Here is a 27,430-nt window from a genome sequence, read left to right as displayed (position 1 = left end):
ATAAACACACATACACATAATGTTAGCTAATATTTCTTGAATGTTATTTTTAATGCTAGTTTTGAATTGTCCTAAAGGTTTTAACACATTGTATGAACATTAAACAATACGCTAGGTTAAAACTAGCATTGTTTTTTCTAACACGCTCCAATGACAGCTACTTGAAAGTCAGCTAGCTTTAGCGATTTTGTACATCTTAAAAAACTCTGGTGTGATGTCTGTTTATGCGTGATAACGTGTTAGCAGGTATTCACGTGGGCGATTTCAGCTAACAGAAGGGTATCGGTGACATCACGACGGACCACCTCGAGCAGGCTCGTTAGTGCTATTTTAGCGTTCGTCCGTCTTTGGTCTTCTCTGAGTTCAGAGCTCACCTCCTCCTCTTCAACCTGCTCCTTCAGCTATCAGAGCCCCGCATTCCAGACGTCCAGCCTCACACGTGGGTGTGTTCCAGCGGAAAGGTCAGCAAGCAGCGCTCGGGTTATATATGGATGTCTTTGATCTCACACTTGAATGCTAATTTGGTCGGGTTGATTTGCGATAATGTGCAATCCCATGCATGATAGTGTTAACGTACTGTAGTGTTCTAGTCACAATGGATAAAGAAATGTATAAAAATGTGCATATAGATTTTTAGCCGTTTGTATTAGCATCTTAGCTGCATTTTAACAACGAATCTCCTCGTGCTATGGCCTGAACCATTTACTCTTTCACAAGGGTGAAGGAAGGTCCCCAGAGGGCCTCAGATATATTTTATGGATGGAAAGTTAGAGGATAAGACTACAAATCTCCCAAAAGTTTGCTTATTTATTTACAACGTCCAAATGTCAAATTGGAGCCTGAAAAAAAAACATTACTTTCCAGACAGGAGTTGCCAGTTCCACTTATTTCCCCCCACAATCAGTATAACTAACTGGAGACGTGGAGGTCAAGGTCTTCGCGTCAAACATCAGAACGAGGGGGAAAATCTCAATGACTTTAGAATCTCAATGACTAAAGCACAGCTAAAACCACTAAAACAGTTTTAAATCTAATCTAATTTATCTACTTAGGCATACACCACGATATATTCCCATCGCAATTGGACATTTTAGCCAATAACTAATTAAATAACATTAATTACCGCTTCAAACACGTACAAATATCTTTATAAGGAATGTCCGTCAATACGGCGACCAGACTGAAGAATGAGTTTCCTATCATCGTTAATGCATCATACCTGACTCAGGGACAAAGCGCTTAGTGTAGCAGAGCAGCGAGAGGGTTTTATGGGAGTGTGTGTTTCCCGGTGTGTGTTTCTGACATGCTTTATTGCGATGAGTGGAGATTCTGCTGCGGTTGCTGATGCACGGTGCACGTAATGTGGGTCAGAGCGAGAGGGAAGCCTCTCCAACGTGTGGCCTCTGAATAATGTAAGCAAACCGGAGTACTTAGTGTATTTACTGGAGTACAAATGATTAGGATAATGACGACCATCAAGACGACGTAAGCATTCAGTTTGATTAGACTCATGATGTACACGTTGCAGTCTTCGACCAGTTACTTTCAGTGAAGGTTTTAAAGCTTTCTGACATCGTCTTTATCTTACGTGCATGCTAGCAAGCGACGCTAGTTAGATCCAAATTAGCTATGGTGTTGTAAGTCGATCAGCATCATAGCTAACTCCGGTGAGTGGACCTACATAGCTAGTACAGTTAGCTTCCAGTTCGCTTTGGGTTGTCCTCCGGGTTCTCTGGTTTCCTCCCACCTTCCAGAAACATACTGGACTGGTGGACTGGTTAGGTTAGGTGTGATTGAGCATGTGTGTGTATGTGTGTGTGTGTGTGTGTGTATGCAGGGTGCAATGTAATCAGGGTGTATTCCCTCTTCGCATCCAGTGTTCCCGGGACAGGCTCCGGATCCACAACGACCCCACTCCGAACAGGGCAAAGAGGTAACTACTGGAAGCAGCATGTAGGTTCTGTACGATATATCGTTTGCTAATTGATACCGTGATATTATTGATAATATTGACATTCTGCAGTGCTGATATACAGTAAGTGGTGTATGCACGATATGCATCAGTGAATGGAATCCTTTAATGTAACATATGCATCTTGTGCTCGGTATCCGTTGGAGTCCTAGACACAAAGCGCGAGCGAGCCGCCCATCTGTACGATTTAAAATAAATAAATAAAATTCCCTCATCCCTCCCCCGCGCTCAACTTGACTTCACTCGAGCGAGCGCGCGCGCGCCGGCATCTCGTCTCGTCGAGCGCGTGCGAGGTTCTCATGCTCTCTCTCCCTCTCTTATCCGCTAAAAGAGAGAGAGAGAGAGGCGTTTCCTCTCGCGTGCAAAAAAAAAAAAAAAGACAAAAAAAGAGGACCGGGGTACCGCAAAGCCGACTCAGACAGTAGGCGCGAGCCGCCGCGGAACCGACGGGGAGAGCTTCACTCACGCGCGCGCTCACCTCTGCGTCCGCATTTTTCTTCCATCCCCCCCCCCCAGTTGTTTAAAGAGCGCGAGAGCAGGTGCACCGCTACACGGATCCGGACTTTTTTTTCCCCCTCTCTCTCTCCACTCTTTCATGGACTTTATATTTATGTCTTCTATCTATCTATCTATATATATATGTATATATAGGGTGCACGCGGAACCGGGTTTCGTGCAGCCGCCGTTGGACTGGAGAGCTCGAGGCCACTCTGCGGCGTAAATTAAAGGAGGTAAGCAGCACCGTGGGTTTCGTCCCAAACATCGTCGCCTACTAAAAAAAGAGAAAAGATTGTCAAAAGAGTGCGCTACGCTGTAGAAGGGCACTATGTAGTGTGGGAGTGTGCGATTTGGTTCGCGGCCACTTGCAGTGGTCGGTTGTCATGGAAACCGGGAAAGCCTCTGCTGGGATTGACAAAATGTGCTCGGGCTATTTGTACGGCTCGATCCCAAACCACAAGCTGAACACTAACGTGCATTAGTATTGCCTAAATAGCAGGCTACGCCGCTGTGTAGTGTTAACGTTGATAATTCCTCGACCTGTTACGACATTTCGTCGTAACAATACGATAGGTATTCTGACACTAATTAGACATATCCTACTATTCAGTGTAGCATGCGGTTTGGGACGCAACCCGTCCTGTCAGCATTTCTTCCTCTTTAATCCGCTTTAACCGAAACCCGAGACAACGTTAACAATAAAAGAGTGGATAATTATCATACCGCGACAATACACAGGCTTGTTTTTAATCCCTACTATTTAACAATCTTTACACTTAGCGACAGTTTCGTTCAGTAACAACAAAACAACAACAACAACAACAATAAAACTGGGAGCTCGTGGTGTATGCGTGCGTGCGCGAGTATGTGTGCGCGCGCGAATTCCGATGGCGAGCCTAACAGCCAAGTCAATTAGCATATTAGCAACCAACAGGAAAAATCGATCAAACAACAAATTAATATATAAAACTCGTTTAAATGATGTATTTTAGTGGAATACTGTGAGAAACACAAGATCATTCGATAAGGATTCAGGGTTTAAATGAAGTAATTTGGGAGTTTATGAAAAAGACTGAGGAAAAGTAGATTAATTGGATCATAGCTGCTAACGATACTGTTTAGTATCTGCTAGAAAATGGCAGAGCATATTTGGCAGAGAGAAACACAATATAGGTTACTACATTATGTAAGGAATAAAACGCTTGAACAACCGAACAAACTTTTTTTCACGGATGTTCTACAGCGCTAAATGTTAAACTATAAACGAATAAAAACGAGTTATGCTATAAAAAAATGAAAATAAAAATGGAATCGTTGGCAAATCGCTGTGATATAAGAGGAAGAAAACACTTCAGGATGTGTTGTTTTAGGAAAATGATCAACAAGGATGAAACTTTTACTTTTCCCCACACTGAAGTTGATTATTTTCCTATAACAGCACGTCCTGATGTGTTTTGTTCCCTTTAAATCACAGCAGTTTGCCAACATCCATGAAAAAAGCTACTTCCTGTTGTCACTTATGTAATAGCAGCTACACACTTAAAGGTGAAGGTTCCAATTAGAACTGAAAAGGGTTTTTCAGCCTGATGACATAGGAAAACCCTTGTAAGTTGCACAAAGAACCTTTTAATCTCATGTTCTTTAGAGCACCATCTATTTACTGGTGCTTTAAAGAACCCAAAAAATAGTTATTGACAGCAGTGCCACAAGCAACCATGTTATCATAAGTTCTCTAAAAAACCCTTAGTTTAAGAAAGTAAGGTTCTTAAGTTTGATGCCAGGAGAACCTTTTCCAGTCCCACAAAGTACCTTATAGGATTCACTTTAACCTGTTAATGGATGATACTTTGAAGAACCAACACCCTGCTCTGAAGAACCTATAGTGAACCATAAATAACTTCTTTAATCGCCAAAGGACCGTATAGCTCAACTCAAGAGCCCGATACAATGAAAAATGGCTCTTTGCAAGATGAAAGTTCTTTGCAGAACCTATGGTGCTGTAAAGAACCATAAAATAACCTATATTTTTAAGAGTGTAGGCCTATAACCAGTCATTCTGTGCTGTGTGTGAGCAGACAACGCAGCTGGAATGATTTTAATCTTTATGTAAAGTAGCTGTGTGATCAGGATGAGGTAATGGGGGGACGGGGAAGGCTGACCTCTTTCTGGTGCAGAGGTAGCGCTGTAAGTGAGAGACCGAATACACCCACACACACACACACACACACTATCATTTCTTCTTACCTGTGTGTTTGTGTACAGACAATAGCCTCTTTCTGCTAAACTGCTGTTGTACACGGCCATATAAACTCACTGTACATCTGTTATCGCTGCATCATCAGATCTGCATGGCTGTGTTGTGCTGTAAAGCGTGTTGTGTGTGTGTGTGTGTGTGTGTGTGTGTTTATGTGTGTCGGCTCACGTAAGGAAATGAGGAAACCCTTCTGGCATCAGCCGTTATCTAAAAGTCTCTATTCAGCTTTAGCCTATCATAATGGTCCAACCTTAATGTCCAGTGGCAGGTTTCTTCAGGCCGTTAAGGGGGGAGAATATGTTATTTGATTAGCCAATCGCGAACTAATTTGAAGATGTTGTCACAATATTCTAATTTAACATTAGCTAACTTTCTGGGGGCCCTGGTTACTGTTTTTGTTACAGAATAAAACAACTTCTTAAAGTTTGTTAGCGATATTAAATGGTTAATTTTGTTAATCTGTCACAGAGAAAGCTTGTGATTGGCTGAGTAATTTCATCCAAATGGCATATGTCCAGGAATCTGTGGCATGTATGTTGCGCGCAAACACACACACACACACACACACACACACACACACACACAGAGACAACAGCTTGCACGGTCTGAAAAGAGTGCATACACACCTCACCATTTGTAAGATGTGAATAAAAAATTCTAAATCACTTTTTGCAAACCCAGTGCCAGCAATGTATGTGTATGTATTTATTTTTAAAAATTTTTTGTAGAAATCTCTCAATCCATAAAGATTTTGTGTGTGTATGTGTGTGTGTGTGTGTGTACAGTTGGCTAATTTCCCAGGTCAGAAAAATCTGGGATTAGTGGTTGTAAATGTACAGTAGTTTACAGTATAGTACAATACAGTAGTTTACAGTGTAGTACAGTATAGTACAATACAGTAGTTTACAGTGTAGTACAGTATACTACAATACAGTAGTTTACAGTGGAGTACAGTAGTTTACAGTATAGCACAGAATAGTACAATGTATTAGAAAACATTAGTATACATTAGCATATAGTGCAGTACTATATAGTATAGTAGTTTACAGTAGAGTGCAGTATAGCACAGTAGTGTATAGCAGAATATAGTACAGTACTGTATAGTACAAATGTTTATGATATAGTAGCATAGATTACAGTAAAGTACAATGTAATTACACACAAATATATTTATCCTGAAACCAACAGCTGGACTTAGGAGGTGACGGCAAACTTTCTCAGTTTATTTTCAGTAAATAATGTACTTTGCAACATAAAATTTCTGTACATTGGCTTTGTATGTTGAGATAATATACGAGATTAGGTGAGGCTCAGATAGAGAGTCAGATAAATCAAATAAAAAAAAAAACACACAAATTGTGACATAATTTATAATTAAATTGGCTATTTTTTATCTCAATGCAGGCATTTTGAATGTTTATTAGCATGCTTTCTTATTTGTGTTCTTCCTTTTTTGAGTGCTCGCTTGGGGCCAATGTCCTATGGCTGATTTCCATCAGTGTATAGTAAGAATGGATATAATATTCAGAAATGTTTTTCATTAGTTGATAACTTCTGAACAATTTAAAAAAAAAACTTTATAAATGATTAAGAAAGCGTAATGGTGGTCGATGTAATTCCAGTTCCAGTAAGCTCCTGTTGGGAATTTAGCTGGCTACATTATTATCAACAGGCAACATAACAATCTTTGCGGATTATTCTTACTACGAAGGTCAGCTAAGTTGGTTAGCTAAGTTAGCGGTCTGCCAACCTGGTTTTAAGAAACTTGTAAGGCTGCGTTAAAGAATTTTTTTTATAAACAATTCCTGATAGCTTCAAGTTGTGACAGTTCTTAATATACTGCATAACAGAACCCGTGGATGTTTGTACGTAATTCAAAGTGTATTTACAGTGCTAGTCGTATGGAGTTTTGGAAATTTTGCCAGCACATCTGAGGGAAATGTTAATATTTCTTAAAGATCTTTTCTCAATTCCATTTTCACTATGTCCTTACATTGTTTAAATAAAGACCTAACAGCTATAACAGGCTAGCTAGCTGAAATACTAACCTTATTCAGTCATGTGAGTCTGTGTTGCCTAGCAACAGTTTTCTCATGTACTTTAACCACTTGTACTGGGTTGTGGAAAGCACTGCTATTATTATCATATTATTATTGGGGTTTTGTGTGTGTGTGTGTGTGTGTATTTATATGTTGACATGTTGCCGATCCTTTTTATAACCTGTCACTTGTATAGCCAGGAACACTTAGCTCATATTCACTCTCATAATGGATTGGGTGTTGAGACGAGCCTGGAGTGACGGTGTCGACACATTCCCTGCATGTGTGTGTGTGAGTGTGTGTGTGTGTGTGTTGATGTTGCAAAAAATAACCCTGAAGCACTTTAATGACGAGATGCCTAAGCTACTGTTAAGCCTTATTTGGTTAATTGTTATTCCCTTTTGAGCCCACACAGACAGCCGTTATGGATGTTAGGTACACTGTACACCGTGATAAAAATCTGATTCGAATTGTTATACTATTAATGGTTTTTTACACTGGTGTGGACCATTAAGTTGAAATAGCAAACAAACTACCACACCCGTTTTTTTCTGTAGCCAGTGGGTGAACTTGGGAGAATTTTCTGTTTATTCACCATTGTTTCAAACAAAACTGTCTTCTTATTCCTTTTTTTTTCCCAAACTAGTGACAATATCGTTCATTCATTCACCTTCAGTAATTTAACAATAACATTAACATTGGTCCAGGTTGCAGTAGTGACTGTGTCCTGCTTAGAAGCGCTTGTTTTGTGTGTCACAGTGTTTAAAAGTTGCTTTTCCTGTTGAAAACTGGTACATAGCCAGAGAAAATCAAATGGCAACCTTCAAGATTCTGAAGCTCATGGCCAGAAAAGTGTTTGCAGCTCAAAAACGGTTTACTCGCTATGTCAAGGACGAACAATGCATCGCTGGGATGTAATGTAATGCTAAATATTAAGATTGAGAAGTGTCAGCTTGAGTTCATTAATAAAACTAGCTAGTGACTGCTAGCTGAGATATGAAAACCTAATAGCTAGCAAATTAGGCTAGTTTGGAATGTATGGGAATTGAGATTATGAATGAATATTAAACATAAAGTTTAGTCTTTGCATAAATTGTAGAAAAAACCTGAAAATGAATTATTTTCGTGATTTTTTTTTCCGTTCCACAGAAAGTCCTAGCTACTTTTTGTTTGTTATTATCAGACACTAACATTTACAACTAGTAAAGACAAAAAAACTGCATTCTCAACTTTTGTTTAGACAGGTAACAAGATGATGTGAGCGACATTTGGTGAAGATTGGACCACATTTGGAGGAGGAATAGCAAAAATGGCACTTAGCTGTAAACATTTTTGGCATGTTAATGTAACTTTTGACCAGTAAGTGGTGCTGTCACAAAATTTGTTGCATACGCTTAGGGCATGGTCCTGAAGATGCCCACCAAGATTTGTGTCAGTGTGTAAAGTCGCTTCTGAGTAACAGCCTAACTTCCTGTTTGGCTGCGTCACTGTCAGATTCGTTGGCCCATTACGGACAAACCGTTTGGAGTATTTGAAATTCTTTTGATAACTTTTGTGAAGGTGACATCTGCAAAATTTGTTGATGATTGTACAAAATTTGTAGGAGGAATAGCAAAAAAACCAGTTTTTGACAAAATCCAAGATGGCGAAAAATATAATTAAGCAGAAATTGCGTTGAACTCGTCTCCACCCAGGAAATCCAGAGATGCCTGGCTTCAAAATTTTGGACACACGGTTAAAAAGTTATGATAATAAACATACTAAAAAAATTAGGCCCAAATTTCACCCGATGGTGGCGCTAGAGCATTGGCAGCGCTTGGCTAAAATTTGGTCAGAATGTTCCTTATACCCTTTCCAAACAGTGTGCCAAATTTCACAACTTTTTACTTATTCTATGGGCTGCCATAGACACCCTAGCCAGCAGAAGAAGAAGAAGCTGAATATTAATAATAATAATAATTAGAAAACGTAGTATAACAATAGGGGGCCAAGCACCGAGGGGCATAAATAAATATATCTGGAAAGACTTTTCACCTTGTTTTTTTGTTTTTTGATATTTTGATTACATTAACCAGAAGACTATCGTCTGCAAACTCCTGCCATGACGGTGTGAAACTCGATGCTAATCCTGAAACACTTTACACGCTTTCACGAGCAGGACCCCGACCCCATTACACAGACGGAACATATTCCCAGCGTTGCATCATCGCGGCACGGTCTGTGTCAGCCCAGCCAGCTTGTAGCGATAGCCCAGTCATGCGTGGCTCGTGAAGGACGTTGACCTTTTTAATCAGGCACTTCAAAAGGCGGCCGCGGCTTCATAATGTATGGGACACTCAACACCAGTCTGAAAGCTTTTCCTGGTAGAACATCAAATCGAAATGTGCTATCAACAGTCCAGAGCAGTGTGATGCTAAATGAAGAAGCCTGGGATTCATGAGTGAACGTAATGCATATAGGATATAATGGAATACTATATTTTATATATATATATATATATATATATATATATATGCTTTTAACAAAATGATTGACACTGAGTGTAATGTCATGCATTGATTGTTTTTATAAAGGCTGACTTTATCGATAAATGCTGAATTTGTGGACTTAACTGCCACTGTACTGAGTCTAATATAATCCTGTGTCTTATATAATTATACTGCTAAAGTTTGATATAAATTTTTAGAGTTGACATCATACACAGATGACAGTTTGTCCTTTTCTTCTCTGTTTTGCAGGTGAAGTTGTGATCTAGATATAAAGTCAGGACAGGAAAGAGGAAAAGCAAAGGTCCATGCTGACCTTGGGTTCGGCGGACGTTCACCTCGCCTGAACGAGAGATTTTTCCCAAGCAGGTTTTATGACGGTAAGAATATGTAATATTGGATAATTTTCCTCAATAAATAAATGACCAAGTATAATATTTTGTCTTGTTTGTTTAATTGGGTTCTCTTTGTCTACTTTTAGGACTTTCAAAAATCCAATCATGTTTTAGGTCATATTTATGCAGATATATAGAAAATTCGAAAGGGTTCACAAACTTTCAAGCACCACTGTATACACCACAACGTTATTTTCTCGTATGGTAGTTTTACAATAAATGTTCTAGTAAAGATCTCTATATCCTAAGCTAGCAATGGATTTTAGAACTAAGTGATAACTTTTATAGCTAAGGCTTTTCGTAGATATCGTATGTCGGTTGTCGCGAAATGAAAAAGCGAAAGGCAGAGAAATGATATCACTGCACTTTAACTGTTCAAAATACAATTTGCCTCTAGTAATCACTGATTACACCACACACACACACACACACACACACACACACACACACACAAAAGAAAGGTTAGGAAAATATAATCCTGCTGAAAAAACCCAATAGAAACCATCACAGAAATTCTAATGGGTTCCACTACAATACCATTACAAACCATCAGCTGTTAATCATTAAAACCCATTACCAAAAGGTTTCCATTACTTAGTAGGACACATTAAGGATGTAGGTCCTTAATGGTATTCATAAGCTATTACATGCCACCAATAGAAGGCAACAAATTGCCAGTAGAGACCCACATGGACTGTTACAGTTTCTATTAAAACCAATACAATTCCCATTAAAACCATTAAAAATTCTATGAGGGTTTCTATTGTTCTTTTTTCAGCAGGGGAGGAGAATTCCAAAATGGCTCATGGTAGCTTAGTAATTACTGTTATTGGTACACATAAATGTAAACAATTAGCATTTTTTGACATTTTGACGTGAATCAGACAATTCACGTGACGCGTGAATCAGCATGTGATACTCTTTCTGGGTTTAGTTTTAGTGCAGAACCAGGCCCAACTAAACTGCGACTGTGTCCAAAACACAGGAATGAAGAGTCATTACATGAGCTGGTGGGTTGCTGAAACCAAAATCTGCACTATAAAATCCCTTGTTTCAGTTCAACTCAATTTGATTCGTTTCGATTCGATTCAGTTTCAACACTTCAATTTGATTTGATTCGGTTCACTTTGATTCAGTTCAATTTGATTCGGTTTGATTCGATTCAATTATGGTTTTCAGTCTTTCATTCCATCTCTCTTCGTTTCAGCCTCCTGGTCTCACCCCACAATTTCTTTGTGTGTGTGTGTGTGTGTGCGTGTGTTTACTGTCTTTCCTCTCTTCCTCATTCCTGCGTGTTTGTGTCCAGTTTTATTCAGGGTCGGCACAAAGGCCTCGAAAGGGAACACTGGTGCACGTACAAGCACGCACGCGCACACACACACACACACACACACACACACACACACACACACACACACAGACACAGAGGTTGAGTTTCAATGGCTGAAGGAATGTGAAACTGCACACACACACACTCACACACACACACATGCACACAAACACATAATATGGTTCTCACATTTGCAGACACGCAACCTGCGATCTACAATGACCAATCTCACACGCACACACAAACACACACACACACACACACTTAAATTGTCAAAGACTTACCGTGAGTTTAAGGAAATTTTTTAAAGAAAGTGACAAATAATTAAGACTAGCCTTTCAATTACAATTACAAAAGTAATGGTACCCTATAAAAGTAGTGTGTGTCTATGGTAGCTGACATGCTGCAGTGGCTGAGCTACATTACTGGAAGGTTTAGCGCACACCACACTTAGGAGGCGTCACCTTTTATGGAGTTTTGTGGGCGTGGACAAAAGTTTGGGTTTGGCCACGAGAACATTGACACACAACTTTCCTAAAAGACTGACGAACGATGAACGAGGATGAGGGTTATGTTTTGAATGCTGAATCGTGTTTGATGACTCTGTAAATGAGGGGTTGTTGTGTTCTTTGAGAATGGACCTTGAATCATGCGTGCGTGTGTGTGTGTGTGTGTGCATGTGTGTGTGAGTGTGAGTGAGGTTAATGCCCTCCGTTCACGTGTCTTTGCTGTACTGTATATAATGAATCAAGCAAAGCGGAATAATTACTCCCAATTAGCACAGAGCACTAATGAATCCGTGTTTCCGACGTGTGTGTGTGTGTGTGTGTGTGTGTGTGTGTGTGCGCGATAGAGAGAGGCCTGTATTGGATGTGTGTCTGTCACGTGTATGTCAACTCTTTAACAACAGTGGCTTACATAACACTGAATACCATTCTCTCTCTCTCTCTCTCTCTCTCTCTCTCTCTCTCTGCATCTGTCCATTTTATTACTTTTCCCTCAAAATCCTTTATTCATTGTTAATGAGCCAAACTGGTTAACACAGTGGCGAAATCACCAGATTTTTCCTGATTAAAAGATTTTTTCCTGAAGGTAGGAGCTCAGTTTTTGATGTCACAAAAATAGATACAAAATGGCTGCCAATTACAAGTAATATGCAAATTATTATAACAACATGATGGCTGGAACCTTTTAGCTGAACTTACAAATATGGATTTTTGACATCGTCTATCCAATCTATCGTCTATCAGCGTGTCTCAAATTCAAATTACAAAAGTACAAATGACAAAATTCCAAGTAAACAATCGAAGAAGAAAAATTTTGTCACCCTATGACACGAGATTTTCCGCCATCTTGGATTTTGCCAAAAACTGTTTTTTTCACTACTCCTCCTATAATTTTTGTCCAATCATTGCCAAATTTGGCAGACGTCATCTTCAAAAACTGCACAAAAATGATCAAAAGAATTTTGAACACTCCAAACGGTTTGCCCGTAATGGGCCAATGAATCTGACAGTGAAGCCGCCAAACAGGAAGTGAAGCTGTATCTCGGCAATGACTTTGCGCACTGTCGCAAAACCTGATAGGCATGTTCAGAACTATGACCTGAGGCTATGCAACAAATTTCATGACAGCACCACCTACTGGTCAAAAGTTACAATAACATGCCAAAAATGCTGTCCAATCTTCACCAAATTTGGCCCATATTATCTTGAGACCTGTCTGAACAAAATTTATCAAAGGAACTTTGACTCAAAACTGTTCTCCCATAATGGACTGGCATTTTATTTTAGTACCTTAGTATGAATGGTCTTGTATTTGTTGTTTAAATTTGGTAATGTACAACAACCTTGGTTTGGCAATTGGAAAATATAGACGATATAGGCATATTTAGGCACAAGCTAGCTGCTCAGCTTGTATAATATAGGCAAAAAATATAGGCACAAGCTTGCTGCTCACTAGGATTAACAATTTTGCTAGCTAGCATGTAGCTGCTAAGTATTTACATGGCACATAGTGACCAATAAAAATATCAACATTTCCCTCAGGCATGTTGGTAAATTATTAGGAAACTACGAACGTCAACATTGTGTGAAATCAAATTTTTCCGAACATGTGAAGTTTGTTCAAATCTGGTAAACGTGAAGCATCTTTGTATTCTATTCTCTCCTATAACAGAGGAGGATTTACACATGGAAGAATGTTTCCAACCCATACCGTTCTGTTCTCTAAATCTAAGCACATCTTGCTCGCGGTTATCCGTTAAACCATAAATCCAGCCATAATCCTGATTTCATCTTTTATTAAGGAGCTTTGGTCAGCTTGATCACTGCATATTACACCCTTTATTTCCTTTTGCTGCGTTTGCTTGACCTGAACTGCAGCATTTTCGAGCGACTGCTTGCAGTTTTTACGAGAATTTCTGTGGTCAGCTTCAGAAAACCCAAAAATGTTGCCAGCACCTTTGGGTCACCTCAAACTCGCACTATTCAACACGCAGCGGTGTTTCAGTGATTCCGAGATGTGCAGCCAGGGCGAACGGGCCGCAAGTATGCAGCTTTGAAAATACCCTGGCACCATTTCTGAGTCCGCTTTTACAGGAGGAATCACTTTCTGCCTTCTTTGCAGGGTAGGTGCTGAGGATTGAATTGGTATGTCTGGATCTGGATTTGTTTTGGAGCATTTATAAAAAAGCCTCTCCAAATTCCTGAGCTGAGTTTACATGTGAGTTGTTTCCAGGGTCTGCTAGCTGTAGTAGAAGCAATTCCACAGCAAAAAGTTGAAAACATAGCTAATTATAATTTTTGTTTTGATAAGATCCGATGTGGAAAAGTGTGGATAAAGATGAGATGGGGTAAAAGGGCAAGGGCAGATTAAGGTGTATGTGCAATGTGATGAAAATCCAAAAAGATATGCAAAAAGAATAGGCTAGCATTGAGGAGTAGACAGACAGAGGCCACACCTCACCTCCTTCACTGGACTGATGGACAGCGGCCATACCTCCTTCACTAGGATTGACAGACTGAGGCCACACCTCCTTCATTAGGATAGACAGAGGCCACACCTTCGTCACTAGAACTGACAGACTAAGGCAACACCTCCTTCATTAGGATAGACAGAGGTCACACCTCCTTCACTGGGAATGACAGACAGAGGCCACACCTCCTTCATTAGGATAGACAGAGGCCACACCTCCTTCACTGGGACTAACAGACAGAGGCTACACCTCTTTCATTGGCCACGCGCTTGTGTGTGCGTGTGTGTGTTTGTGTTTTTGTGTTTATCTGGCTGGAACTGTTTTCTGATGACGCCATCTTGATTCTTGACAGATGCCTAAGAATAGAGGAGTATCTGGCAGTTCTGTCCTGCTGAGGCTTTTAATAACACACACACACACACACACACACACACACACACACACACACACACAGTGAGTCACACAGCTGTTAACAGTATAAGAACGGCTCTCTCACAGTGGCCCTGGCAGGCCGTGACCTTTGAATCTCTTACACAACACTGTCGTGTGTGTGTGTGTGTGTGTGTGTGTGTGTGTGTGTGTGTGTGGCTAGCTGGCTATTTAGCTTTTTTATGTAGCTATGTTATTAACTTTTTTTTATCTAACCTAAAGACAACATGTCACGAAATGATAGCAAACTAGCAATATTTCAACAGCTTATTAGCCACGCAATTTAGGTTTGGCTGCTAGTATTTTCAATGACGCTAGCTAGCGTAATTAATGTCAAGTTTCAGAAGAAGGAAAAACATATGAGCCTTGTTTACATTCACACACAATATGACTTGGCACATTTCCCTCCATAATGCTGTAGCAATAAATCTCCTCATGCTAACTGCAGGTATTCAAATACAATCTGCTATTAGACTTAATTACATTTAAATGAGTGTGTATAGGGAGTTGATCTGAAAAACCAGTGTTAGTGTGTGTGTGTGTGTGTGTGTGTGTGTGTGAGAGAGAGAGAGAGAATGTTTCCTATTTTGGCAGCTGCTGTGACGCCGTTGGTCTGTACCCTCGAAACACTATCCCATAATATAACCCTTATTGCCAAGGCGACCCACCCTGCCACACCCGCTGTGCTAAAATTGCAGATGTGACAAGTGATGTGTGTGTGTGTGTATTTGGGGAAGCTAAAACAAAATCCTATTAGACACTCGGTGAAGTGATGATGTATTGATACATTGGATGCATCGATTATAATACAGATATAGATTTAAGTTTTTTACGTAAACTTGAACGACCTAAGTTTTAATTAAAGGGTCGATTTGGTCGTCCTGAGTCTTTTCGTAATAATTTACCAACATATCTGAGGTAAATGTTGATATTCCTGACAATTTGGTCTAGTTTCTGCTGCTTCTCTCTGTTTATATGTCCTGTACAAAAGACTTTTGATGCAATTAATGCTAGCTAGGTTAATTAGTTCATGCTAGTTATAACGCAAATAACACTAGCTAGTTAAAGATTTAGTCTCAAGTATTAGCAAGATTATGCTTAGCATCCTTGTTTCCTAGTTGCCTAGCAACATTGTTTTCAAGACTTAATATGCAGTCCATTTAAAAGAAGGTTAATGACTGAACACTTTAGCAAGATAACGCATAGCTGTTATGTGTTATACAAACAAATCTAAAGGCAAAGCGAAAGTGGAAATGACACAAAATTGTCTAGAATATCCACATTTTCCTCAGATGTGTTGGTACATTAAAGAGAAACGACTCCGTTAGACTACAATCGCATGTAGCATCGACCGCTAACTAAACTACCATGGATTCCCGCCATTTTAAGAAATATTGTGTCAGATCAAACTTATGGTAAAATGTACATGTAAATAATGGTTGAATGGAGTTTTTTTTATTATTATTTGAAAAATGAAGTAAACGGTGTGTGAACATGATATTTGAATTCTTTTTCAACAGCTAAAACTTACTTGTGTTCTTTTTTTTTGTTTGGGGTCAGACTTTTGGACCCGACTGTATTTTTATAGCAAATAGCAGCAGTGGAGTTAAATTTAAAACGGTAACAGGAGCAGTATGAGAGATTGTGTGTGTGTGTGTGTGTGTGTATGTGTGTGTGTGTGTGTGTGGAATGAGAAAGCCCTCTAAAAGAGCATCATGGGCCAAAATCAGTACAGTGGGATCTGCAGAGGAATTTGACTCACAGACAGATTTAAAGAGCGGCGAAAAAATCGGTGAAATACACAGTAGGAAAGTTTGCAGTTAACACCGAAGATGCTGAATGGTAGGTGTTAAAGTTTTATTTTTTTTTATAATTTTGAGAAGAATATACTGTATGTGTGTGTGTGTGTGTGTGTGTGTGTGAGGAGAGACTTGACTGTTCCTCAGTAGAAGGCTAATTAGTGTTTCAGTGATGTGTTTGTGTGTGTGTGTGTGTGTGTGTGTGTGTGACGTACTTGCCGTACTGTACAAGATAGAAATGTGTGTCTTTGCATCTAAATACATATATGAAAGCCTTCAAGTAGAAAGAAGAAAGTTAACATAATGTTAACAGTGAACATATTGATTAGCCAGCTAGCATATTATTTCTTAGAGGACTTTTCTTTTTAGCTAGCCAGCTAACTACCTGAAATTCATATTCATAAGTGAGAATAATATTTACTGCTAATGTTAGCCTGCATAGCTAACATGAGCTAATGTAAGGTTTCTGAGAGGGTAACATGACCGAACCTGACAGGATTTCTGAAAGGATTTTATGTTATAGTCATAAATCTTCATATTGTCCACGCTAATGCTAGCTAGATTAGTAAAAAAAAAACAAAAAAAAAAACATTTAGGAATATTGTAATATTTACTTTTTTAAACGTTTAGAAATATTCACATATAATTACATAAATTTTTATTTTAATATTCAAGAATGTTTAAGTAGTTTTTGCCGAAATGTTCAGAAATATAAAATTTACAGTTTTTTTTAACGTTCAAGAATATTATAATATTCTTAGACCTTTCAGAGGAAAGTTTGAGATAATTTAATATGTTTTGAGAAATTAAAAAAAAATATATTGTTACATAAAAAAAAAAAATTCAGATATTTCAATATTTTTTTTTCAAGCAGCTACATTTAGGTTGCCATTTTGTGCTCCATCCTTTTACTGAAACACAAAACCGTATCTTTCAATCCACGTTCAGTCAGAAATTCAACAATATTCAATAATTAACTAACCCATGAACCAAAGCCAACGGACTCAGGCTTTCCAGGTGGGGTCTAATGCAGCTCAATTATTTATCTGCTGTTGTCCAGCTTTCCAGTGAACTTGCACTTTAAAGAAAGGCAGGGTTTGCAGGATCAGTGGCTCAGTGAGTTTTATTAATACGTCTTAGGTTCAGTCTGAGTGTGTGTGAGCGTATGAGTGTGTATGAGCGTATGAGTGTGTGATGAGGGTATGACGTTATTTAAGATACACATACCAGACACATGCTGTAGATTTCTGACTGCAGACTGACCGGTGTCAACCACGGCCGTATACTCACCCCGACTCACGCTCATGTCATAATGACACCACTTTCTATTTCCAACCTGTCTGTCTGTCTCACTGGGATTCCCGTCTCTGTTCCGCGTTAGTGTCCCATCCAAACACTTAAAGGAAAAGTCCGGTGGAATGCCACTCGATGTTGAAGTTTTAGCAAGCAAACCTTGATAAAAGAGGATCCATATACGTGTTTCAGGTGACTTTATGAGAGTTTTAGTATGTGGAGAACCGGTGTTTAGCCTTAGAGCTGGTGGTATTACGTCGATATCATATACAATAGCATCATGATACACTTTCCTAAGCATCCTTATTCCCGTCATGTGTCAGTGCTTTAATAACTCTTTTGTTACTGTGAAAAGTACCCGAGTGGGACGTTAAAAACGATCTTCTTTCCTTTTTTTTCATGAAATAGGGAAAATATGAACATTTGCTTACTTAACATAGCGGTTTCTAAAATGGAATTGATAAAAATGTGAAGTAAAAAATGAGCTGATTTAAAAAAAAAAAAAAGAAGAATGGAATAGGTTACAGTTGAGTTACACTTACTGACCTGAAGTTGATTATTTTCCTATAACATCACATCACATTTACCTTTGTGTTTTATTCCTTTTATACCACAGCAATTTGCCGATTTGTATTAGTTGTAGAACAACATCGTACTTTGGTACTTTGAAAACCAAAAAAAAAGGTAACGTCCTCTGTCCTGACGCTTCAAAATGACGCCTTGACCTGTGACTGCAAGTGGAGACTCCTTCCATAAATGTTAAATAAATATCACCATAACAACGATTATATGTATTTCTCTGTTAAATAACAATACATTTTTAATCGGTTTAGTACCTGTGCAAGTTGTTACTATAGAAACGATACTGTACTGTATTAGAACCAATGCATTAATACAAACCTTTTTCAACCAAGTGTGTTTTTCTTGTGTGTCGCATCCATGTTTGGTGTGTGTTGCAGGAAAGTGAGTTCTTATTCCCAGAAGTGCTAAGAGGAAATCTCCATCATGAACGCAGGTACGCCTGTAACATTCATGAATCCTAAATGCAGTCGATCAGAGACGTACGGCGTCTGAAATCAGCTACGACGCTAACGTAGCTAACTAATATTGTGTATACAGTATATTTTCCTCAAACCTATTTAAAGTTCTATGTAAAGTGCGTGAATTTGTTCTAGACAGCTTAGTCTAGTGATTTAGATTTCATTGTGTTGTTTTTTTTTGTTCTCTTCTCCGCTGAGTCAGCGTGCTCTTTCAGATCCACTAGCATTAACGCTGAGCGCGGCATCTTTCGGATGATTTGTGTTGTTTTGTTTGTTTGTTTTTTAAAAAGAGTTTAAAAGCTCTTTTAAGAGTCGCCATTCACCACACGTCCGAGCCGGGCACTTCATCCAAAATGAAAACAATTAAAAAGAAATAAAGACAAAGGAAAGAAACGAGAGCTTCTGGGAACAAGTACGGATTAGCCTGTTAGCGAAATGCTAGCTCGCGTTCTACAAACCAGCAGTATTAGCAACGTTTTTTCCCCCATACGAGATTGAATTTTACAGATAGTTAAACTGTTAGCTTTGGTACTAGTGCTAGGTGGAAAGTACTTTGAGTAGTTGTACTTCATTACTCCATATTAGTATTATTTTGGTGTATTTACTTCATTGAACTACTGAAATTGTACTACTTTTTTGACTTTCACGTCAGTACATTTTTGGCTGGATTCTTCCATTTTTAATCGTGTAAGATTTTCACACATTATTTATACTATCACATAAGTAGGATTTCATACATTTTCAGTACGTCCACCCCTGAGTATTAGTACTCAAATAGTACTTAATGGTATATAATAGAAACGGAAACAAGTAACAGAGAATTGAAAGAAAGAAAATACAGCATTGTATTTGATGCTTATTTGTCTGGTGTGTGTTTTCAGGTAGTGAAAGTCATTTGTCAGATTCTGGTAAGTGTGATCATATTTGTGTATTTGTACCTGTGTGTGTGTGTGTGTGTTCTATAGGTTGTCAAGTCATGGTATAGTAATATGACAGTAAATCCTGACAGAGAACCTGAAGCAGATATATAAATGGATGGTGCTATGAGGTAATTGTGTGTGTGTGTGTGTGTGTGTGTAGATGGTTGGCGGTCTCGCAGTGTGACAGACAGATTGAGGAATGGCGATACGAGCAGCTCCACTCTGACAGCTAAAGGTTACCGGAGCGTTCGTCCCAACCTGCAGGACAACAGCAGTCCCGTCCCGGTAAAAAACCTAACCTGCTTTTAATTAGCAATTTAGCAAGAAAAAAAAAGTGCCAAAAGGTAGAAAGTTGTACACCTTTGAAAACGTCACCATAGCCACGATTAGCGTAGGGAAACGAGCACACGCCTTGAGTGCTGAGATGACTTGCTGTGGAGGTCAACGTCCATCTCATGGGAATGTGGACGGAGTGTAATGAATTGCGACCTGTCTGTTCTCGGGTCTCAGAGCCACACGTCCGATCTAAGATCCCATGTGAAAGCAGGTCAGGTCTGAGTTGAAAAGACCGGATTTTTGGTGTTCAGTAGATTGGAGTGGAAAAGGTTTTCATGATGGATATAAGACTGGACAAAACATGTACATACGTAAATACATATACTGGTGTATGTACTGTATATAGTCCCATTACAATGATTTTATATAGACTAGCTTACCTTCTACACTATATGACTATATTATTATTATCGAATATGACTATTCTGCACTATATTTCTTCTTTGTATTATTGAATATCTGATTTTTATTCACACCAATTAATCTATCTATCCGTCTCGCACCCAGCATTCTTCAGCATTCTTTGATATGCCATTGTTTCAGTTCATAGAGTGCGTTTCCGTGGGGCGGCCATTAAAAAGGCAGCAAGATGGGTCGTTTTATATAATCTGTCAATTTAATCTTGTTTTTATTCGCAGGCCGCAGATTTAACGATCTTATCATTTATTCAGGAGGAACATTCTCGCGTCTGACTCACCATTCATTTTTTATTAAGATCATTTTCAATCGTGCTGCCAGTTTGCCATGCGCTCCAGTTCTAACGTTGTACTTCTTTTTGGGTTATTTTTTTTTGTCTGATTGGCTCCCCTTGTGTGTCAATCAGGTCCCGCTGCCGCCCCCTCGGAGAGAGAGCTATCACATGACCCCTAACCCTCCACCTTATAGCTCGCTTGTTCCCTCCGGTTCTTACGCCGTCAAATCCAGCTCCTCGTCCTCCTACTCGTATTCTGAGACTACTCGCGCTACCAGCACTGGCTCAGATATCTCCCCAGAGGCTAATGCTAATGCTAATGCTAATAACTTTATTAGCCAGCTCCTGGAGCGAAAGGTGTCCTCTCTCAAATTTGCTAACGAAGGATCCAACTCAGTCGCTGCTAATGCTAAAACCAGTGCAGGTGTAACCAACAGTACTAACATGAATCAATTATGGGCTAACACTAACATGGCAAAGGTCATGAACCCTGGTTCACCTGATAGTCCACCATCCCCACCACTACGTACACACTCCAAATCCCCTGCTACAACACACACAGCCTCTCTCTCCATTCGGATAGCCCCTAAAGGTTCGGAATACCATCCTGAATCTGGACTCCAGTCGGGATTCGGATCCGTAAGGCAGGATCCTGCTGAGCCAAGCCCCAAAGTGCCACCTAGACCAGCGGGCGATGTGGTGGTATTGCATTTATTTGGCTATAGATCACTTTTCACCTGATTAGTTTTTTCTAACCCACAGATTTTTTTCCAGTTACAGCTAACGTAAAAGTTCTTCACTCTGTCCCTCTGGGGAACCTTTAAAGGTTTTACATAGGTACCCTACAAAGGTACAAAGTGCCCCACACGAGAGTTGTCTTTAGAAACCGTTCCCCTTTAGAGAACTGTCCAAAAATCCTTGAGAAACCCCATTAGTGTATATACTTTCATTAAATTCTACTGTTTGTTCCACTGGCGCAACTCTTAAAGGTTCTATGAGGAACCCACCAACAATCATTTCTCTTTCAGACAGAGGTTACAAGTAGAACCTATTTAGATGTCTAAAACCATTGTGAACCCTGGAGAAATACTTTCTGGGAGTGGAAATCTGGGTATAGTTTCTCAGCAAAGCTGACCTGGGTCAAATTCTGTTTATACCTGTGATGGAACCTTTGAAGGTTCTATGTAGAGCCCTACAACAGAGGGTTTCCTTTGAAGAGGTTAATATTAGAGCCCCTTTAGAGAGCTAGAACCATTAACCACACAAATAAACCTTGAGTATCATTTCTAATTGTACATTTGTTCTTGATTCCTTACTAAAAACTCTCAAATCCTTTGTCAGATTTCTCAATTGGCCCATCTGGCCTGGATCCTTAAAGGCTCTGAGTAGAACTCTTGCTTTCCCTTTCAGAAAAGAAAGTAGAACCCTTTTCACCAATCTAATGAAATCTTGAGGAACCCTTTTTCCTTAGGGTATCTTTGTTCTTGAATCCTCAGGAAAAGCTGTCAAATTCTTCTTTCCTCCCACAGCTGAGTCCCCTATTCAGTCTGCTAACATGGTACAACCCATCTTTACCACACAGTATTTCACACCCTGCTTGCTAGCATGGTTGTGCTAATCTTTTCTTCATCCCTCCTTTCGTCCTTCCTACCTATACCCCGTTAGCGTGGCGTATCCCCACCAAGAGGTACCACCGACTTCGTTTGTGGGTCATCCTACAGCCGTACAAGTCAGGACTCACCTGACTTCCTGTCTGGGCCGAACGCTTCGTCACCATCTCTTTCGGCCCTGAGCCACTATTCATCATCAACAGCCGTCCTCGAAGAACTGCAGATCTGCGCTGTGGACTCGGCCGAGGCCACGCCCACCCCCTCCCCCACACTCAGCCACGCCTCTGTTACCCATGATGATGTCCCTCCACCCACTGCTTCAGCAACGGCTGCTGATACTAACGTAACTATCACGCAGCCACGCCCCCTTCACTCAGATCTCTCATCTGTTTGCCCTGGCTTGTTTTGCCAATGTTGCAAAATCTCTGTTTGTTTGTCTCCCCCCTAGCCTTGTTAGCATGTGTACTAAATGTTGCCGTAAATGCAGGTGGTCTGTTGAACTTGTGGCGTCCGTATTTTCTGGAGTGATCTCGTGAGGTTCTTGTGTGCTTGTCTGAAATGTGTATTTGCTACCCTTTCTGAAATGACCTCAGGCTTGGACATTTGAATATCTAACCCCATACTCAAGCTACTCTCTAGCTAACAGTTGTTTGACTTGACCTGTCATTGTTCAAACGTTGAGGTGTTCTAACACTCTTTTTTGTGTGTTTCCTGTGTGTATCCCGGCCACACTCACAATTCATTCAAATTTGTCTGTGTAACATCATGTTACGTCGCTTCCTGGTGTGCTAACACTGTAGACCCAGACCACTTACCAAACAGTCATGATCATGATATATATCATTCAGTTTCTTATAGATTGGTTGTGTTTGCAGGGTCAAATGGCGGTAAATGGAAGCGCGCACTCACAGAGGCCATTCTCTCCTCCAGCACAACGTCCTCCTCCACCGGTCTTTAGTCCTGGACTCGAGCACTTCCAGCAGATGAGACACTCGGGTGAGTGTCTGATGTTCATCCACCTCCAACAGGATCAACGTTAAACAGCGGCCATTGTGTAGGACTTGTTCGTTGTGATGGAGCAAATTATTAGTAGTCCTGTTGGGATGTGATTTTGACGAGATGTAGTGGTTCGGTGAACAGCTAGTGTTAGCTAGTTAGTTAGGTTTTAGCTATTTTTGGTCATTGTAAGTGACATTAAGAAACTAGCAAGGTTTCTCTGGGGCTCCCAAGTGGGCAACGGGATGGTGGGCGTTCACTATCCATGGCTGGGAGCCAAGGGAGCAAATTTGGCCATGGTCTCTGGGTGGGATGGATATCATGCTCTCTCTCCCCTGTCAATCACAGTGACACTAGTTAACTGTGGGCTGTGTCTTTGAGCTCATCTGTAGGCTTATGTTTTTGATTTCATGGGGTATTTTGATGAATTTGCCCCATAACCAAATGAATCACTACCAAAGTTCCTTTTTGCGTCTTCTTCCATTTACATTCGAGTTAAGGCAAGTTTTATTTGAGTTTGTTTTGATCAACGTTTTTTCACATAATTAATTAAGTCTAATAAATTCTTTGGACCGGTTATAGGATGGTCTGGTTGTCCAGAGCCTCGAGTTTCTACTTTAATTCCTAGCTTTGTTTGGCTGCTATGAAGTGAAAGTTGAAAGTAAATTCAAATGATTGATCTTGTGTAGTTGGGGGCACGGTGGTGTAGTGGTTAACTCGTTTGCCTTGCACCTCCAAGGTTGGGGGTTCGAATTCCACCTCGGCCCTGTGTGCACACCGTTTGCATGTTCTCCCCGTACTTTGGGGTACCTTCCTCCGGGTACTCCGGTTTCCTCCCCAATCCAAAGACATGCGTTGTAGTATGATTAGCATTTCCAAATTATCTGTAGTGTGTGAATGTGTGCGATTGTGCCCTGTGATAAGTCTGTACCCCATCCAGGGTGTCCACATCCTAGTGCTCTGAGTTCCCTGGGATAGGCTCCCTTCGACCCTGTGTAGGATTGGCTGTGTGGAAAATGCGTGGATGGATGCATGTTCTTGTAGTCACAATATAACATACAGCATATGAATAATTGGTGACGTTGCCATGGCTAGGTCTTCCTAGCCAGAATTTTTCCCATTCAGTGTAAAGTGGGCAGGGCTAAAGATTCGATCTGACCAACCAAAGGCTGATATCACTTGTCCCACCCACACAGTTATATAGTTATAGCACTATGCTTTTCCTTTGGAAAGTTCTCTTCACGTCTAATTCTTGTGACCTACTACAATGAAATCTTAAATAATGAACAAGGAGTTAGATGTCATTTTCACCGATTCACTTGTCAAGTAAGTGTCACTTCTGGAACAGTTAGCATGCCATATGCTCTTGACTTATAATCTCCTATGTGATGAGCGTTTTAGAAGCCATTGCTAATCATTTCAGCTCATATCTTATTGATTGAGCTCTGGAATCGCGGCGTCCATCTAATGGCAGTGTGATGTACATGGCTCATTAGCAGCGGCGCCGTTGGCAGCTAACTCTGTCCAGCTCTCGCATTTGCAGCCATTAAACCAGACTGGAGCAATCGATATCCGAGTAGAATGGAGACGGACCGCGAGCCACCATTTGGGCGCTGGTGAAAGTTTTGCTGCCGGGATGTCAGAGTGCTTCAAATGTTGACGGTGCAGATTCTAGCCGAGAAGCTAACAGTTTGTTTATGCCGTCTCCTGTAGTTTATGCTTTAGTCAGGATTTCTGCTCGTTCGGATTAGGTGCGACTGGAATCAGTGTCACTTCTGAATTCAGTGTCTCTTTGTCCGGTTTATATCCTTTCTGTCTTCTTGTCCTGTCATCGTTCTCTGTTTTTATCTGTCTGTCTGCCTGTTTCTCATCGCCTATACTTTTCTGTCTGTCAGCGTATTTCAGTCTCTCCTACTCTGTCTGCCTGTCTGTCTATCTATCTGTCTGTTTCTGTTTATTCGACTGTGTCTGATTGTCGGTCTGTCTATCTGTCTGACTCCGTGGATATGTCCGACTGTCTGTCTGTCTTTATCTACTTATTTATCTGTCTGTCAGTTTGTTTGTTCCTCTATTTCTTGATGTATTTCTCTGTCTCAGTCTACCTTTCTGCCATAATCTGTCTCTCTGTCTGTCTGTCTGTTTATCTGTCTATCCCTCTGTCTATCTGTCAGTGTACCTGTCTAGCTGTCAGTCTACCTTTCTGTCTGTCTATTGGTCTGTGTATATGTTTGTCTACCTGTCTGTCAGTTTGTTTATCCCTCTGTCTGTCTGTCTGCCTGTTGATGTATCTGTCTGTCTCAGTCTACCTGTCTGTCTGTCCATCTGTTTATCTGTCTGACTGTCTGTGTATATGTCTGACTGCCTTTCTGTCATAATCTATCTGTCTGTCTGTCTGTCTGTCTGTTTATCTGTTTATCTGCGTATCCCTCTGTCTGTCTATCTCTCAGTATACCTGCCTGTCTGCCGGACTGTTTATATATTTGTTTCTCCACCTGTCTATCTATTAGACTGTCTGTGTATATGTCTTGTCTGTCTGTCTATCTATCTATCTATCTTTCTATCTATCTATCTATCTATCTATCATGCTTTATTCCTAATAGTCTCTAGCCCTGTATATTTTCTGTCTAACACTTCCTGTCTGTCTGTCTGCTAGAAGGTTCAGAGTCAGTACAGAGGGAGTCGGTGTCAGTGGGTGAGACGTCGTTCAGCAGCGTGACTCCTGTGGCTCGTTTCTCAGAGGAGGAAAAGAAAGTTTCAGTGATCAAAGCACCTCATTACGAGGGCATCGGGCCTGTGGACCAGTCGGGCCTCCCCCTCGCTATTCGCACGGTGAGTGCTACTGAACCAGGGTGGGCCCAAAGGATGGGCATTGGGGGTGGGACCAAAGGGTGGGCATCAGGGCGGGCCCAGGGCAGTTATAATGGTGACAGGCAGGGGTGTAGGTGTCAGGGTGGGTGTCGGGGTTAGACATTAGGGTGGGAATCAGGGTGGGCGTCGGGCATCAGGGTGTTACGTCTGGGTGGGCATCAGGGTGGGCATTGAACCCTGATGTCCCTGAAATCCGGAAATGGTATTTTACAGCTCTTTAAAAGATTAGCATGTAAGCTTGTTAATGGAAGGCCGTCTGGAGTTGTGTACGGTGTGTGTGTGTGTGTGTGTGAGAGAGAGAGAGAGAGAGAGAGTGCTCTGGGATTGAAAGCACCATATTGACTTGCTGACATCATCATAAATTCTCATCATATTACTGTTTACTACAGCAAAGCTTCTTTATTCACACACACACACACACACACACACACACACACACACACACTGGGATATATTCATGATATGTTTGTGCAGATTAGATATTCCTTGGTTAGGAAAAGAAATATTATGAACTGTGTGTGTGTGTGTGTGTGTGTGTGTGTGTGTGTGTCTCCACAGACTGTAGACAGGCCTAAGGACTGGTACAAGACCATGTTTAAGCAAATCCATATGGTGCATAAAGCAGGTGAGTTCTTTATGACTGATTACCCTTGATTAATTTCCTCACACACACTAAAGCTTGATTTTTTATTTTTATTTATTTATTTTTTAAATTTGATATATTTTTAATGATTTTATTTGACGCTCTTCACAGATGATGACTATGCAGACACATACGGTGCTACCTACGCTGTCGTGAATAACGGTACGTGCTGGTTAACTCGCCTCTCTTTTGAATTATTTCATTAATAGAATGCATTTCAGTACGTTTCAGTACAGTTCCTATGCGCTTGATGTAAAAGTGCGCTTTTTATTTATTTGTTTATTTGTTTTTGTTCGACTGCTGATCTTCGTCCCTCAGAGAACTTCGACCCCGTCCACGCCCACCCGCCACCTCGGACACACACATACCGGCCTCTGTCCCAAAACCCCAACGAGCCCGGCAGAGCTCCGCCCCTGCGAGATTCCAGCCCCGTCCCGCCCCCGCCCCCGCCCATGCCTTCGCTCCTGCAGCTGCGCTCGCAAGACCTCGACCGCGCGAAAGAGCATCCGCACGATCCGTAAGACTTCCTCACTGGTGCTGCGAGTTGGAGAGTCCCTCGCTTCCTCTGCCATTATTTCACAATCTCTCTCTCTCTAATGAGATCGAGAGAGAGAGAGAGAGAGAGAGAGAGAGAATATTAATTCTTAACATCTCTCTCACTTTCACTCACTCTCCTATTAAGTCTCAATGCCTTTCTTTCTCATTACTTTCAATATCACTCACTTTCTCTCTCTCCCATTATTTCTTAATGTCTCTCTCTCTCATTATTTTCAGTCTCTCTCCAATCTCATTACTTCTCAATGTCTCTCTCTCTCTCTTTCTCTTGCTTGCATTATTTCTTATCCTCTCTCTCC

At 40.6% G+C, this 27,430-nt stretch overlaps 1 protein-coding gene across 2 annotated transcripts in view; it reads left to right on the top strand.

The window, feature by feature from the left end:
• The first annotated feature begins 2,033 nt into the window (after positions 1–2,033).
• Positions 2,034–27,430, top strand: part of sorbs2a (sorbin and SH3 domain containing 2a) — a 46,065-nt gene continuing 20,668 nt past the window's right edge. Inside the window, exons 1-12 of one of the 2 annotated variants that reach the window (XM_053619079.1) lie at positions 2,034–2,703; positions 9,502–9,629; positions 18,432–18,487; positions 19,394–19,420; positions 19,593–19,717; positions 20,592–21,161; positions 22,125–22,412; positions 22,945–23,065; positions 25,719–25,894; positions 26,492–26,558; positions 26,688–26,738; positions 26,895–27,093. In XM_053619079.1, the coding sequence (XP_053475054.1) occupies positions 18,478–18,487; positions 19,394–19,420; positions 19,593–19,717; positions 20,592–21,161; positions 22,125–22,412; positions 22,945–23,065; positions 25,719–25,894; positions 26,492–26,558; positions 26,688–26,738; positions 26,895–27,093 (1,634 nt within the window). In that variant the 5' untranslated portion in view covers positions 2,034–2,703; positions 9,502–9,629; positions 18,432–18,477. Of the gene's footprint in view, positions 2,704–9,501; positions 9,630–13,744; positions 16,223–18,431; positions 18,488–19,393; positions 19,421–19,592; positions 19,718–20,591; positions 21,162–22,124; positions 22,413–22,944; positions 23,066–25,718; positions 25,895–26,491; positions 26,559–26,687; positions 26,739–26,894; positions 27,094–27,430 lie in introns of those variants that run through there. The other variant, XM_053619080.1, reaches the window with a different exon arrangement.

The sequence above is a fragment of the Ictalurus furcatus genome, chromosome 29 (genome assembly GCF_023375685.1).
Source record: "Ictalurus furcatus strain D&B chromosome 29, Billie_1.0, whole genome shotgun sequence".
In the NCBI taxonomy this organism is placed as follows: domain Eukaryota; kingdom Metazoa; phylum Chordata; class Actinopteri; order Siluriformes; family Ictaluridae; genus Ictalurus; species Ictalurus furcatus.
This window is presented reverse-complemented; position numbering and strand designations above follow the sequence as displayed.